Source organism: Hoplias malabaricus, chromosome 18, assembly GCF_029633855.1.
Source record: "Hoplias malabaricus isolate fHopMal1 chromosome 18, fHopMal1.hap1, whole genome shotgun sequence".
Lineage (NCBI taxonomy): Eukaryota > Metazoa > Chordata > Actinopteri > Characiformes > Erythrinidae > Hoplias > Hoplias malabaricus.
The window spans coordinates 1,266,132-1,282,755 of record NC_089817.1 but is presented as its reverse complement, the minus strand read 5'-3'; the positions used below and the strand labels follow the sequence as shown (position 1 = coordinate 1,282,755).

Here is a 16,624-nt window from a genome sequence, read left to right as displayed (position 1 = left end):
CTGTGAGGAGTGTGGTGTGTTTTCCCTGTGTCTGCGTGGGTTTCCTCCGGGTGACTGTCTGTGAGGAGTGTGGTGTGTTCTCCCTGTGTCTGCGTGGGTTTCCTCCGGGTGACTGTCTGTGTGGAGTGTGGTGTGTTCTCCCTGTGTCTGCGTGAGTTTCCTTCGGGTGACTGTCTGTGAGGAGTGTGGTGTGTTTTCCCTGTGTCTGCGTGGGTTTCCTCCGGGTGACTGTCTGTGTTGAGTGTGGTGTGTTCTCCCTGTGTCTGCGTGGGTTTCCTCCGGGTGACTGTCTGTGAGGAGTGTGGTGTGTTCTCCCTGTGTCTGCGTGGGTTTCCTCCGGGTGACTGTCTGTGAGGAGTGTGGTGTGTTCTCCCTGTGTCTGCGTGGGTTTCCTCCGGGTGACTGTCTGTGAGGAGTGTGGTGTGTTCTCCCTGTGTCTGCGTGGGTTTCCTCCGGGTGACTGTCTGTGTGGAGTGTGGTGTGTTCTCCCTGTGTCTGCGTGGGTTTCCTCCGGGTGACTGTCTGTGAGGAGTGTGGTGTGTTCTCCCTGTGTCTGCGTGGGTTTCCTCCGGGTGACTGTCTGTGAGGAGTGTGGTGTGTTCTCCCTGTGTCTGCGTGGGTTTCCTCCGGGTGACTGTCTGTGTGGAGTGTGGTGTGTTCTCCCTGTGTCTGCGTGGGTTTCCTCTGGGTGATTGTCTGTGACTGACTTTCCTTCCTCTGTTCCAGTTTTCTCCCACAGTCCAGACACACACATTGCTGGAGTGTCTGTGTGAAACTGTCCACAGGTGTGAGTGTGAGTGACTGAGTGAGTGTGTGACATTGCCCACAGATGTGAATGTGTGTGTGTGTGAGTGACTGTTTGAGTGTGTAAACCTTACACACTGCAGCTTTAACAATGCACTGTGAGAGCGCTTGCCATATTGTGACGTATGAGAGTGACGTGGGCCGAGAGGGACCCGTATGTGCTGCTCTCGTCCCCTTTCCTCCGCGCAGCGTGGTGTTTGTTTGTGCGCGAGCCGCTGTGGGTCGGTCCGTTATGACGGAGCACCGCGAGACCGGCTAACACTCCAGCTCCAACGGTCAGAACCCAGCTTTCGTACTTAGCCGTTCACAACCGGACCGAACCGGCTCTGAGTCACCGGCAGAGAGCGAGGACAGCCGGCCGGGAAGGAGAGCGTGGAGCCGGGCTGAGGGAGGCGTCTGTTGCCGCTGCGGAGCCCCGGAGCCCCCCGCTCTGTATGCCGGGCTGTGAGTCACCGGAGCGGGGATGTTATCGGTGCTCTCCTACGGGCGGATCGTGGCCCGGGCCGTGCTCGGAGGACTCTCTCAAACCGACGGCCGCGACTACAGCCTGGTCACGGCCAGCTGCGGCTTCGGGAAGGACTTTCGGAAGGGCATCCTAAAGAAAGGCATGTGCTACGGGGATGACGCCTGCTTTATCGCCCGCCACCGGTCCGCAGACGTGTTGGGTGAGTTCACTTCATTAATGTCGTCATTGTCCACCTTTCCGCAGCTTTGCTTTGCACTTGTACGGGTTATTAATCAGTTCCACCTTAAATCTTTTAACAAGTTCTCATTAGAGAGTATTAAACTTGAGACTACTTTGCATTCCACCTTAAATTACACGGTTCTGCCGAGGGCTCCTTAAACCAATACACGTTCACTTTACTGATCCCAGCTGAGGAAAACCTTCAGTTCCACCTTAAATACGAAGGTTCATCTGAGGTCGTCTCATCGGAATGTCAGGGTCATGGTTGTAAAGGGCACCTTAAGTGCTTCACCTGAGGTTGGCTTCTAATGCAGCTCTTGAGGTCCACCTTTAAACGGTGTGTCCGCTGTATTCTGAAGGAAACTGAGCACTGAGACCACGCTAATGTTAAGGTGGAATGTGTAAATTCCTTCAAACCAGCCCTGGATCACAGTGCAGTTCAGGCTCTGGTTGTTGCTACACTTCTCCAAGTGGTGCACGGGGCTCAGTGGATTGTGTGCCACCTTAAATACACTCAGTCTTTTCTGATGAGCGTTTCTCCTCCGCTCATGAACAAAGGGCTCCCGTGGAGTCAAAACAAGGCGAGCACATGGCTCCACAGGCGCAGGGCATTGCTGGGCGCGTGCTTCTACTATAGGTGACCTTTCACCTAGATCACTCCCCAGAGCCCAGGCTCAACGCAAACAGATGGAAATGAGCGTGTGTATAAACGCAGAGTACTGTAACAACACACAGCCCCTCTCTGGCAGCGATGGTGTGTTTTACACGGCTTTATCTCGGACAGGGAGTAAATAAATATAACAGTCACAGAAGGGTTAAATCCTCATTCCTCGCTGCGGTGCTGTGTTTAAGCTGTGACCGGCGAGTACAGGACCTCGTATGTCCCCCCTCCCGCCCTGTGTCTGACTGTATTCGCTTTGTTTTCAGTGTAAAGGTCAGAATGGTTGAGCATGGTGGCGGCCATGTTGGGTCACAAACCACGTTGAGGGTTCGCGCATGCGCGGCAGAGGCAGCAAAAGCTGATGATCTACACAGCATTCAGAGTTCAATAAACGCCTTACTGAACAATCTGCCTTAACATTTAAAGCCACCTCTTTGTTTCTACTCTCTCAGCTCCAGAGTTACAGACTGTAGTCCATCACACACTTAGTTTGCCTCTGTCACCTTCCTCCTTTCAGTCAGGGGTTTAAAAACTCCAGCAGCACTGCTGTGTCTGATCCACTCTACACCAGCACAACACACACTAACACACCACCACCACGTCAGTGTCACTGCAGCGCTGAGAATGATCCACCACCACATCACACCTGCTCTGTGGGGGTCCTGAGCGCTGAGGAACAGGGGGAGAGGGGGGTAATAAAGTATGCCATATTTTATCTATATATAAATATACATAAACAGTACAGGTGTCTCTTGTCTAATGTTGCGTGCAGTTGTGGCCGTGCTTAAAAACACAAATAGCAATAAACATAAAGGTACGGTAAAAACCTGTCCTGTTTTGTGTTTATAAAACATTTTGGTTTATGTTTATAGAGAGTTGCTAAGCACTTTTGTAACGGCAGTGTTTGTGAAATCATTAATAACGCTTACAAAATAAACATGAACACTAGGGCTGTGCCACATCGCATCGTGTTCAATAATATCGCTAATGTTGTTTAAACGATAAATATTATTGTGATTTATGACTTGTTCACGTAATGACGTCATGCAGTTAGACGTAATGTGGCATGCCTTCATTACGTGAGTCATTGAGGCACAGAGACGGGTGGAATCTGCTTCAAAAGAGGCCTGACTTCAGTCGTTTGAGGTGGTTTGGGTGTAAAATTGAAATATTCTAAATATTTTTATACAATGTCAAAATCTTTGGAAGTTACTGTTGTTTACAAAATAAGCAAATGTTTACACGTTGTTTCTTCTGAATGTTTGAAATTGTGAGATTTGTACAGTACAGGGGGTCCTCGGGTTACGACACATCTCCCGTTTACTGTATAAAGCCTTGTTTGGACTGAAGTGGTTTTGCGTCGTAAATGTCGTAACGTGAACTTCATGTGTGGTGTGCGCGGCGCGGCGGAAGAATACACGGTTCACGCGGCTCGGGACCAAGGAGGATAGGTGTTAGGATAGGATCAGTGCTTACAGTATGTTATATATGTACGGTGTGTACGTATGTTTTGACTTGCACTGAAAATCGGTTTACGACGCGACGTAGGAACGGATCAACGTCGTAAGTCAACGACGCCCTGTATATTAATTATTATATAATTTAAGTAAGAATTATTTTCATTGTTTTTCACATCGCCAAGAATATCGTTTTCACCAAAACACCCTGAAATATCATGATATTATCGTAGAGCCGTATCGCCCACCCCTAATGAATACAGTGGAAAACAGGGATTTGTAAAGTCCTTGTTGACATTCGCTGATATCTGGAGCTGGATGAAGACCTGAGCTCGGTTCCAAATTTCTGTTTTGGCTTTTTTTTAAAACCCCAGAGGCAGCGTGGAACATATTGATTCGATTATATTTACTTGGATTTTTACTGGAACTTCTCAAAGCCGGGGTTTGGAGGTGATTAGTCAGACTCTGACGTGTGTGTGTTTCTCTGAGTGAATAACCGCTCACTGCCTACTGTTCTCAGGCCTGGATTTCTCGTGTCATGTACTGTGTCAAACGCACTGTTTATAAACGTTCCAGCTGAGCCGTGGAGCGTGCTTTAACAGGAAGTGCAGGGTGTCAGGGTTAAAATTCCCGAGAGGGGTGTCTCTGCCTTGTAAGTCACCTTTTTAAAGCGTTTGTTTAACGCTGTCAGAGACAAAGAAGACTCTTCTGTTTTCTGCTTCCGGCATGAGCTCCTTTGTCGTGGAGCCACGTGGGTGAGGGAGAGCCAGCTGTTTCTGTCTCTCGGCCTCGACGCCCCCCTCCCGTCCTCGCAGTTTAGCGGTTTCCTGCTTTAAAATTACACATGGGGGAATTGCATGGAATTTTCCAATGAGTAAATTAGTGTAGTTTAAAATAAAAGTAAGAAGTAAACACATTCAGTCGGTACCGCTTTGGCCAATGGAACCAGGCGTCTGTCGCCCAGATACGGCCTTTTATTTCCTGTCCACGGTCCAGCAGGTGTCTCCACCTCTACAGAGCGTTACGTAGAAACCTGCTGATGGTAAAGCGGTGTTAAATATGTTTTCTTTGTGCACTGTTGGCTGATCACTTCTTTATAGTCTACTGTGTCACGTCCAGTCAGAGAATTAGTAGTCCGTGTTACGGCAGTGAAAACCAAGGGCATATTCCCTGGAGTTTACGGCCAGTTGTGTGCTCATTCTGAGATGTTTGATCGGTGTAAAGTATTTCTCTGAGTGTTTTCATGCTCTATTCATCAGTGAGCTGTTGTTCTTGCTGCCACTGATTGGTTGAGTGTCTGTACTGAAGTGAAACGGAGCGTCTCCTACTTGCCGTCACTTTTCTTTTTGCCGTAAACGCAGTAACACCAGACGATTGCAGGATAAAGGCCAGGTGTCACACAAATTCATCAAGCCACAGGCTGCAAATACACACACACTCTGGACCGGCTTTAACTAGAGGCTGGAGTTGGTTTGAGAGCTGGTTCTGACAGCAGCTCCTCTCTCTTTGGTCGCCTGTGGTCTGTGCCGTTTTTAATGTCTGTCCTCCTGGCTCGTCCGGTTACGTCACTGACGGTTTCACACCGGGAACCTGAAAACAAACACCACTAATAGGATGCACTACTGCTCAGACACTGTTCACCGTTTTCTGACCTCTGCCTGTCCATGTTGGGAGAGTAAATCTCCTGATCGTTTGTCGCCCGCTTTGTCCTTTTATATTAGAGTGTCTGCCGGCAAAGCGTATTTGCTATTAGTCCAATAACCCTGACGAGTCTGGCAGCTGCCTCTGAGCCTTAAGGGCACTGGAAAAAAAAAGCCACTGGCCTGAAGAGCAGCTCCTGATCGCTCGCGTCCAGGGGATGAACCACAGTCCAATTAGTTTAATGCGCTGCTCCTTAAGGCGGTGGATCAGACGCCCACAGGTCTGAGCTTTAAACGCCTCGGGGGCCTGTTTTCCAGGAAGGCTGCTCAGGGTTTAAGGGTGAATGTAAGCGTGATTGATACTGGGGTTAAACCTGTGGTGGCGGATGTAGTTACAGCACACATTTCTGGTGGAGTTTACATTTTGACTGTATTTGTATCGGACTTGGCATCACCCCAGGGTTCACCTCACTGTGCGTCTTCAGATGTGGATGACAAGCAATGCTCTCCCTCACTTTTAAAGTCATAGACTGAGCAGAAATAGCTACGCAGCCAAGTTATAGACAGCGTTTGTTCTTTACTCTGTAATTTGGTCTTTGTTCGTGAAGCTCTGTCGGCCTGGTTCTGGTTGTTGTGTAGAGATACACCATGACATGTGGGTTGTTGTCTTTTAAACTTTGTCCTGCACGTACGTGTGTGTGTGTCTGTGTACTATGTGTAATGGCCTTTTTTGTCTAATGTGTAAACATTATCCCGCCAGCCCTAACGTAACCTCAGGGATCTGTAGAATGCATCTAAAAGCCTTTGTGTCTCTGTCCATCCATCCTTCCATTCACTGACCTGCCTCACCTTTCTTCCATCAGGTGTCCTTTGTTTATCCGTGCGTCCGTTTCAATGCCAAGCCGTGTATTCATCCTTCCATATGTTCCTTTATTTTCACTGACAACTGGAGATCCCCATGAAGCAGAAATGTTACAGAGAGAGAAAGGGATGTTATTTTGAATGAAGGATAACGTTCAGGGGTTTATTCCAAGACAGGACCATTCCAGTCGCACTGTCATTCATCCCACCGCAAGAATAGAGCCACGTTTAACCCATCGGTGGCACTGAACACACACACACACACACACACACACACACATGCACCCAAAGCTGCTGTCATGCCGTTTCAGCCACAGCCCCCGGGCAGTAGTTGTGGGTGAGGTGCCATGTTTAAAGGTTTGTCAGCTGCCCTCCCTCTGCCTTTCCCCTAATTGAAATGTAATATAATAAATGCCTGGACTGTTGTTTTCCGTCACGTGTGATGTGCCACCCTTTTCTCACACTGCCCGAGGTTATACAGAGACCACAGCACCACGGTTGTGGCCGAGCCGTCAGGAAACACATTGACAGAGGCTGAGGCTCTGGTTTGAGGTGGTGTTTAGTGTGTGTTTGGCGTCTAGAGTCATGTCCTGGTTGATGTGGTAACGTCAGTGGGACCATGCCATCCGCCTTTGTTTGAGTTGGATCCTGCTGCTCAACTCTGTGTGTGTGTGTTGTGGAAACGACGGATCACCTCCTTGTATGGTTGTCTGTGAGGAATCTCGCATGCCTGTGTGTGTGTGTGTGTGTGTGTGTGTGAGAGAGAGAGAGGCGTATGGGGATTTTCTAGGAAAGTTTTCCTGTAGTGATGAAGCTGTAAGTCTATAAGGACACACACTGTCCTGCTGTGTCTCGCTGACGTAGAGTAGGGGTGTGTTATACACAGCGGTTACAAGCTTTGAGTTACACTGTGGAGTCAGAAGCTTTAAACATGCTCTTTAACCCTGAGTGGACCACTTGAGCAGCTGCACATGAGCGTCAGTCCACCACACCCAGTGTCAAGCGTGGATTAGAAAGGCATAAGGCCCACTAGCCCTGGGGCTGTTCTCTGGAGGAACTAATCACCAGCATCAGTACCCAACACAGGCTTCCATCAAATCCTAACCTACATGTTCCAGCATATAGTGTTAATACCCTTCGTGTCAGAGGTAGCAGTCTTGGCTGTTTATATATTGCAGTGTTATAACCAATCATACGGCTCCGCTGGACCTGGATAAGGACCGGCTTGACACGCTGTTAGTCGCAGTTATGCAAGTACAGCGTTGTTAAATAACTTTGTGGCATCACACGGGTCTGTGTTGCATCACACACACACAGCTCTGTCTACAGACGAGTCCCTGTCAGCGACGCAGCTAAATTGGATCCGAGTCCTTTTTAAAATGTCATGAAAGAGCCGCCTTTAAATCGTCCAGATGCCCACCGCACACCCGCCGCATTAATGAGTGTGTGTTACATTTCATTGCTGTCAGAGCAAGACGCCTAAAGGTTAAAGTGCACCCCCAGTGACTCTGATGGTTCGTCTGTTGATGTGAGTTATATCTTTACATTTTTCCCAAGTGACTTCTGTTAGAGATCTACTCTTAGCTTTTGGTTAAAGTGGTGTGACGCTGGGTCCTTGTTTGGGACATTCATTCATTCATTCATTTATTGTCTGTTACCTTTATCCAGTTCAGGGTCGCGGTGGGTCCGGAGTCTACCCAGAATCATTGGGTGCAAGGCGAGAACACACCCTGGAGGGGGCGCCAGTCCTTCACAGGGCGACACACACTCGCACCTATGGACAATGTGGGTTTAATGGCTGCAAATGTTTCTCTTTTGAAGGAGATATTTTCTACATTTTTAGCCGGTTTTAACTTCTTCTCCGTTCTCGTTTTCTCAGTTTTTACTCAGTGCTTTTCTTATTAATGCACCTCCTTCACAGTGTTGGCATAGTCTTGTTTCCCATGTTCAGTGACGTACAAACAGTCACGTTTACAGTTTTCATGCTCAAGTGTTCAGCATGTAAACACATTGGAGTCTCTGTTTGTATTGAAACCTCACAAATACTTTCATGTGTCTTTGTTGTTCATTTACAGTGTGTGTAAACAGCTACAGCTAACGCTAAAGTTACTCACGATACATTACTTTACAATATTCACCACTTACTCAGTCTGTTATGGCTCTCCCCCTGTCCTGAGGCTAACAACAACATCCTCTCAGTTTAGAGAGCTTTGTTTACCTGTGTGTGTGTGTGTGTGTGTGTGTGTGTGTGTGTGTGTGTGTGTGTGTGTGTGTGTGTGTGTGTGTATTGTCCGTATTGAGTGTGCACAGGGAACTGTGGGAAACCAAAAGCAGGGACTCCTCGCCTGTCCTTGACTGACTCCAAGCTTTGGCTTTATTTACGTTTACGCTTCCGACTCTTGGCAGATGTACTCCCCAGTGACTCACGGTTGTAAATTCGTTGCTGTTCAGACTGACGTGTTAGGAGTCTTGCCCGAGGACTCTCACTGCTGTAGAACCATGGTCTTACTGAGGCTGGGGATCAAACCTGCCCCGTGGAGAGCAGCAGTATCCGTCACTCCACTCTACCACACGGCTCTGTGAAACGCACTCCACTCGAACAGAGTCAGTCAGCTTCAGCTGCTTTTTCGCCTGTATTCACAGGATCTCTCTTATGGGAACGGCGCTGTGTGGAGTGACAGCTGAGCACTGCGGCCTACCTCAGCTGCAGCCTGGGCCTTGGGTCAAAAATAAAAGTGGCCTGTTGCTTATTTCATTCACAAGCCAGCTTCTTGAGGCCTGAGTGTTTTCTGAGGTGTGTGTGTGTGTGTGTGTGTGTGTGTGTGTGTGCGCGCGTATGTACCCCGGAGGTTGAAAATGGTGACATTAGGATTGGACGCAGATTTTATTAATTCTAACAACCGGGAGTGTCCAACAACTTATGAATCTCTCTCTCTCTCTCTCTCAGGAGTGGCGGATGGTGTTGGCGGATGGAGGGATTACGGAGTGGATCCGTCTCAGTTCTCTGCCACTCTGATGCGGACATGTGAGCGTTTGGTGAAGGAGGGCCGCTTCACCCCCACCAGCCCTGTGGGCATCCTCACCTCCGCCTACTACGAGCTCCTACAGAACAAAGTTCCCCTATTGGGTAAGGACACACACACACACACACCTAACCGCACTGTAATAAGAACCAGCGTACACTGACTCATACACACAGGGCTTAGTTTCATAAATAAAGAAAATGTCTGCAGGATGAGTCAGAGGTGTGTGTGTGTGTGTGTGTGTGTGTGTGTGTGTGTGTGTGTGTGTGTGTGTGTGTGTGTGTGTGTGTGTGTGTGTGTGTGTGTGTGTGTGTGTGTGTGTGTGGTCATATTGGACATTCTTTCTCCATCTCAAACAAGCCTAAACCCTTCAAGTTGTAACCGTTCCATAGACCTGCCTCAGGAATGGACAGATAACTCGCTTTGAATTGCATCCCACAGCCCTGAGCTCTTTATTAAACACTACTAGAAATATTAAGCAGAAAATTCCTCTTACTCCAACCGTACTCTTTCAGGACACACCTGGAGTTTAGCTACACTCACACCGATGGACACTTTGAGTCTCCAATCCACCTACCAATGTGTGTTTTTGGAGTGTAGGAGGAAACCGGAGCACCCGGAGAACACACCACACTCCTCACAGACAGTCACCCGGAGGAAACCCACGCAGACACAGGGAGAACACACCACACTTCTCACAGACAGTCACCCGGAGGAAACCCACGCAGACACAGAGAGAACACGCCACACTCCTCACAGACAGTCACCCGGAGGAAACCCACGCAGACACAGAGAGAACACGCCACACTCCTCACAGACAGTCACCCGGAGGAAACCCACGCAGACACAGAGAGAACACGCCACACTCCTCACAGACAGTCACCCAGAGGAAACCCACGCAGACACAGAGAGAACACGCCACACTCCTCACAGACAGTCACCCGGAGGAAACCCACGCAGACACAGAGAGAACACGCCACACTCCTCACAGACAGTCACCCGGAGGAAACCCACGCAGACACAGAGAGAACACGCCACACTCCTCACAGACAGTCACCCGGAGGAAACCCACGCAGACACAGAGAGAACACACCACACTCCTCACAGACAGTCACCCGGAGGAAACCCACGCAGACACAGGGAGAACACACCACTCTCCTCACAGACAGTCACCCGGAGGAAACCCACGCAGACACAGAGAGAACACGCCACTCTCCTCACAGACAGTCACCCGGAGGAAACCCACACAGACACAGAGAGAACACACCACTCTCCTCACAGACAGTCACCCGGAGGAAACCCACGCAGACACAGAGAGAACACGCCACTCTCCTCACAGACAGTCACCCGGAGGAAACCCACACAGACACAGAGAGAACACACCACACTCCTCACAGACAGTCACCCGGAGGAAACCCACGCAGACACAGGGAGAACACACCACACTCCTCACAGACAGTCACCCGGAGGAAACCCACGCAGACACAGAGAGAACACACCACACTCCTCACAGACAGTCACCCGGAGGAAACCCACGCAGACACAGGGAGAACACACCACACTCCTCACAGACAGTCACCCGGAGGAAACCCACGCAGACACAGGGAGAACACACCACACTCCTCACAGACAGTCACCCGGAGGAAACCCACGCAGACACAGGGAGAACACACCACACTCCTCACAGGACCCTGACAGCACTGGCGGAGGATTGGAGGAGTAAAGACTGCATTATGGGCTCTCCACTCTACAGGAGCATCATTTATCATCACCCTAGAATCAGGAGACTTTGGTCTGGGATGGTCTGGAGGAGCTAATCAGCTGATTACTGTAGTGTGAACCAGGCATACGTCTCCACTATAACAGCAAACACTCAAGTACAGTCTGATCATATGGGAACAAAGTCTATAGACACCATTTATCATTGCAGCTGATCAGTTACTTTTGTGGAAAGGACAAATATAGCAGTAATTTGATTTCATATCAAACACCTTCCTGGCGAAAGTGACCTGGACAGAATGTCCCCCTGAGCCTGACGCTGCAGCTTCCTCTTGATCATAAACTGGAGTTCCCTGAGTGACTGAAGCTGCACTGGAGCCAGGGACGGTGTTCTTGGCTGGTCACTGTGACCGAGGTGAGTTTTATGGGGGAAATCTGAGCTTCGTGAAGACATACACAACTCTGCAGTGATCTGTAGCCGCAGTGACTGGGCTCTCACGGGAAAGGCTGGTTCACACCTACACACCTGGAGATGACGGTTCTACAGGGGAACCCTGGACACTTGATTAAAAGGTTCTTCAGACTGATGGAGAAATGTTCTATACAGCACCTTTTTAGAAAAGGGTTCTGTACGGCACCAAAAAGGGCTTCTTCTGTTGTAACAAACATGACATCGTAGCAGTAGATGAAGGCCACCGCCCCTCCGTCATAAAGAGACAGTTGAATAAGACCTGGTGTGGACAGCCAATCAGAACAGAGGTTATTTACATGTCTCCAGCGTCCAAAGAAATAAGTAAATTCATACATAAAAATTATTCATTCGTTGTCTATAACCCTTATCCAGTTCAGGGTCACGGTGGGTCCGGAGTCTACCCGGAATCACTGGGCGCAGGGCGGGAACACACCCTGGAGGGGGCGCCAGTCCTTCACAGGGCGACACACACTGTTCGTGTCTCACATCTCGGGTTTGAGTAGGCTTGGCACGCCAGACTTGTGGTTCACCTTTCGGATGAAACCTGACCTCCGTGTTGATTTGCTCCTCTCGAGGGTGAGGGCGATATTTTTGGGGACACGTTCCTCGTGCCCTAAAGGTCACTGAGAGTTCACACACCGGGTCACTTGGCCAAGGCCACTTCACTGAGACAGACGCTGTATGATGCGACCTGCTGGACGTAGACGGTGTGGCAGGTGTGCTCTCGATGCTTCAGAACATTTTCCTGAAGTTATCCCAGTATGTGGTTTTCTAAACTGGAATAAACTGGATGTTCCTGGTTTATAGGGAAATGTCTCGGCACCCTCCATGTTCCAGAGGTCATCGGCACTTATTCTAATGACTTATTTGGCATTTTAATGTGCTCCTGTTTTGTAAAAAGGTGTTTGGAGTTTGTCTGTGGAGCAGCTGCACATGTTCAGTGCCAAACGTAGGGCTGCTACAGTGCAGGATTAATACTGCACATGGGGTGTGTGTGTGTGTGTGTGTGTGTGTGTGTGTGTGTAAAGATAGAGGCAAAATACACTTAAAACAATAAGTGGAAGAACATTTGGCGTCCAGTGACTTCTCTCTTCTCTTCTTTTTTTCTTGCTTTATTCATTTCTCTTTGTTTCCTCCCTTTGTCTTATTCCTATTTTTCTATTCCTCTCCTTTCATCCCCTCTGCTTCCTTTACTCGTTTGCGGCATCTTTCTCTTTTTCTTTTACATGGCCCTATTAAAGTGACTGTTCCCAGATGTGTGTGTCATAAACACTCTGATAATAATCTCTCTCCTCTCTCTCTCTCTCTCTCTCTCTGTAGGGAGCAGTACAGCGTGTATAGTGGTGCTGGATCGGCGGAGTCATAGGATACACACGTGTAACCTGGGAGACTCTGGGTTCCTGGTGGTCCGGGGCGGAGAGGTGGTCCATCGCTCAGACGAACAGCAGCATTACTTTAACACGCCGTTCCAGCTGTCCATCGCTCCGCCAGGGGCCGAGGGCGTGGTCCTGAGTGACAGGTGGGTGGAGTCTGGGACAGGAAGCTGTCAAGGAAGAGAGTGTGTTTCATCAGGATATCATTTGACTATGTTTTTACAAGTCTCCCTCTCCCTCCCCCTCTCTCTCTCCCTCTCTCTCTCTCTCTCTCTCTCTCCCTCTCTCTCTCCCTCTCTCTCTCCCTCCCTCTCGCCCTCTCTCTCGCCCTCTCTCTCGCCCTCTCTCTCGCCCTCTCTCTCGCCCTCTCTCTCGCCCTCTCTCTCGCCCTCTCTCTCCCCCTCTCTCTCCCCCTCTCTCTCCCTTTCTCTCGCCCTCTCTCTCGCCCTCTCCCTCTCTCTCTCTCTCTATAGTGCAGAATATAATAATAATAAAAGTGATGATGATACAGCAGTGTGTTTTCAGTTGTTTGTAACAGCAGCAGAATGATATTCTCTTCTCTAAAGTGCTGCTGTTAACATTGGGCTAAATCACTGCTGAACTTTTCAGAATCTGTGTCGTCCAGTGCATTAATCCCATGTTAAACCTCTTTAATACAGGGTCACAGTCTCTGATCTCACACACCGACGTAACACACACCAGCAGTGGAGTGGGGAGGGGGTCGGCCTTTCTTCATTCATAGCTCTGTACTCACTGTTTCCTCAGAGACTTCGCGGGCACAGCCTTCAGGAACACTCTGAGGACAGGGGACGTCTTACACTCAACAGTAAAAACACAGATGTCAGTAAAAGTAGCTGAAGGACTGTGAGTTCTGGAGATTGTTGTTTCTTTGCAGCGATGGATCAGAAAGTCTATTCCTCCTCGTAAATGCAGAGAGACCTATTTTTAACTTGGAGCTGTAATTAATTCAGACTCCACCCTTTAGCCTTGTGCTAACTGCACCCCTAAATCAACACACACTCCTGTGAGATGTGATGTATGTTCTCGTCTCCACAGTGGAACACAGTTCTGTTTCTTAATGAAGCGTCTGTGACCTGCTTTGGTCCAAACCTCACGAGCCCCACAGCAGTGTTCTCCCCCTGTGTAAACAGCCCTGTTCAGAACGCCCGCTTTCAGCACTTGTTCCTTTAAATGATAATGAGCCGCTCTCTGTTCACCCCGACCCCGAGCGCACAGCAGTGAGGAGCGAGGAGCAGAAGCTCTGGTTTTTAGCCGTTTTCACTCTGTTCTCTTTCTTCTCCGTTCTTGCAGAGTAGAATCAGAACACCTCATTTAATCTCGTGTTTTCTGACGACTGACTGTTGTCTTGTTTCACAGTGTGTGGGTTGGTGGTCATTAATCCCCACTTGTTTTTGTCACTGTTGAAATACGGAGCAGTACAAACCGACCTCGGCCCGTGTGGTTAATACGAGTGAATGTTGAGTTGACCGAGTTATTGATGACACTGAGTCAGAGACCATGTAACGGAGTGTGTTTTGGAGAGAACTTCACGTGGCCTGAGGCTTTAGGCACCACTCCTGAGTTTCCTGATCTCTCTGTAAAACTAAAGAAGCAAACTTAAAGCACTAAACACGCAGCTGGCTCAGCTTTTACCTTGGTTTACAACAAAGTGAAACTAATATCATTTTCCTGTGGATTAACGCATGGTAAAATAACGAGTTGTTCCCAGCCTGAAGTCCCCTGGCACTTACGCTGCTACAGATCAGCAGCAGATTAGTAAAGCCCTGTCAGGTGAGCTGTTGTGAAATCTGGCTCATGTTCTGGCCTCTGAACGTCCTCCAGCAGAGGTGACAGGAGTCAGTGAGTTATTCCGGGTGACAGTGTTGGACCCGGCGGCTCTTGTGCAATTGGTCTGCTGCTGCTTTGAGTTGGCACTGTGTCCAAAAGGCCACTCTGAAGTGTGTGTGTGTGTGTGTGTGTGTGTGTGTGTGTTTTTTACGAAGGGCGCGGTAAGTGCCATGTGATTCACTCCCTCACTCCTCCTCGGTTGCCAGGGGGTTCCCGGCCAAAACTAACCCCCTCCGACCCGAAACCAGAGACGGCATATCTCCTTCATCTCGGCCAATCAAAGCCCTGCATTCAGCGTGTTTTCTTTTGTCCCCCGGCCAGTGCAGAGTCTTGGAGCGCAGGACTATTCCGGGCTCCTCGTGAGACGCTAAAATTAAGCCGGGTCTTTTAATGTGTAATGTCTGGTGGAAGACTTTGTCCCGTTTGACTTTCTGCCACGAGTGTCAGGAACATGAAATTCATTTGTACATCTCACTGCCCTCTGACTTTTACAATTATGTTCCATGAAGCACAGTGTTTTTGGACTCAGGAAAGTAAAAGCTGGGTGTGTTTTGAACACCGTGTTCAGGTCTGACAGGGTTTAAACGTCACTTAAAGGGTGCATCGTCACCTCTTCTCCCTGAGGGAACAGTCCTGGGTCTTAATTAAAACCCCTGTGAATATCTTTGGTCAAAACACCACAAGGATCAAACAGCCCTGTTCAGAACGCCCGCTTTCAGCACCTGTTCCTTTAAATGATAACGAGCCGCTCGCTGTTCACCCCGACCCCGAGCGCACAGCAGTGAGGAGCGAGCAGCAGAAGCTCTGGTTTTTAGCCGTTTTTACTCTGTTCTCTTTCAGCGCTGTGATTGGACAGACTCAGACGAGTGGGCGGGGCCATTCTAAAGTCTCTGCACTTGACGTCAGAAGCAGAGCAGAATCAGAACGGCTCGTGTTTTCAGACTCAGGCAGCGCACAGAGAACCCTACAACAGCCCTGTTCAGAACGCCCGCTTTCAGCGCCTGTTTCTTTAAAGCAGGAGTGTCAAACCAGATCCACGGAGGGCCGCGTGGGTGCAGGTGTTCTTTCCAACCACGCAAAAGCCCCACACTACTGAAATTCAAGATCTATTGATTAGATCCGATGATCAAAAACAGGTGGAATGAGGTGTGGCTTCTGCACGGCCCTCCGTGGATCTGGTTTGACACCCCCTCCTTTAAACGATAACGAGCCGCTCGCCGTTCACCACCTCCTTTAGGGTGCGTGGTGAAGACCGTGCACTTGAACCTTGTTGGCTGCAGTTACGAACCAGAGTCTGAGATCAATCCTGATCTGTTCTGAATCCTTTCTTCACCTCCTTCTGGAGCATGTGCTGGTCTCTGGGTCTGTGAGCTCCTGCTGCTGCATTAGGGCCCGATTCCAGGAAAACACACCATCTCCCTGGGCTCAGTGCCGTGAACATACTGGGGCTGGACAGGGTGTCTCTGGCCTCAGGTGTCCAGTTACTGTCCCCATGCACCAACTCCTAGAGATACACACACACGGTCACAGAAATATACACACGGACGGCTTCTCCGTGAACTCCTGCCCTGCCGCTCCGCTCCGTCTCCAGGTGGAATTTCAGCTCGGATTGAGTAGCGCTACTTACAGAGGATTAGGTCATCGCTGTTATTCTTTGTAAAGATGATCGCACTTTGTGTGAAGGCAGGTCACTTTCAGATTTTTTTTTTCTGCAAATGTTTAATTGAAAAACGGAGGCAAGTCATAAAACACACAAATGAAGCATTATTTCTCCTTTTGTTTGTATTTATTCAAAGTAGAACCGAAGCAACCTCACAACCCCCGCCCTCTCAGAGCACTTCCTGAAGGTTTTAAACACAGGCTCATGTTTCTCCAGCATTGAGCTGATCTCAGTTCATTTGTGCTCCACATACAGGCCATAAACTCATCTGTGGAGTCATTTACACCGTGAAAGTCCTGTAGCTCAGAGATGTGGCTCCACACCGAATATTTGCCCAGGGTTTTATTTTCTTTACTTTAAAAGTTACCTGTTGATACCAGTCCAACCCTGACACATTCCTCCAGCTCCAGTCCAGAGTGCT

General features: G+C 49.2%; 1 protein-coding gene across 1 annotated transcript in view; it reads left to right on the top strand.

Annotated features, from left to right (window-relative positions):
- Positions 1–925: 925 nt before the first annotated feature.
- The window catches only part of pptc7b (protein phosphatase targeting COQ7 b), a 23,804-nt gene continuing 8,105 nt past the window's right edge, over positions 926–16,624 (top strand). Inside the window, exons 1-3 of the mRNA XM_066650885.1 lie at positions 926–1,469; positions 9,056–9,235; positions 12,643–12,841. Of these exons, the coding sequence (XP_066506982.1) occupies positions 1,268–1,469; positions 9,056–9,235; positions 12,643–12,841 (581 nt within the window). The 5' untranslated portion in view covers positions 926–1,267. The remainder of the gene's footprint in view (positions 1,470–9,055; positions 9,236–12,642; positions 12,842–16,624) is intronic.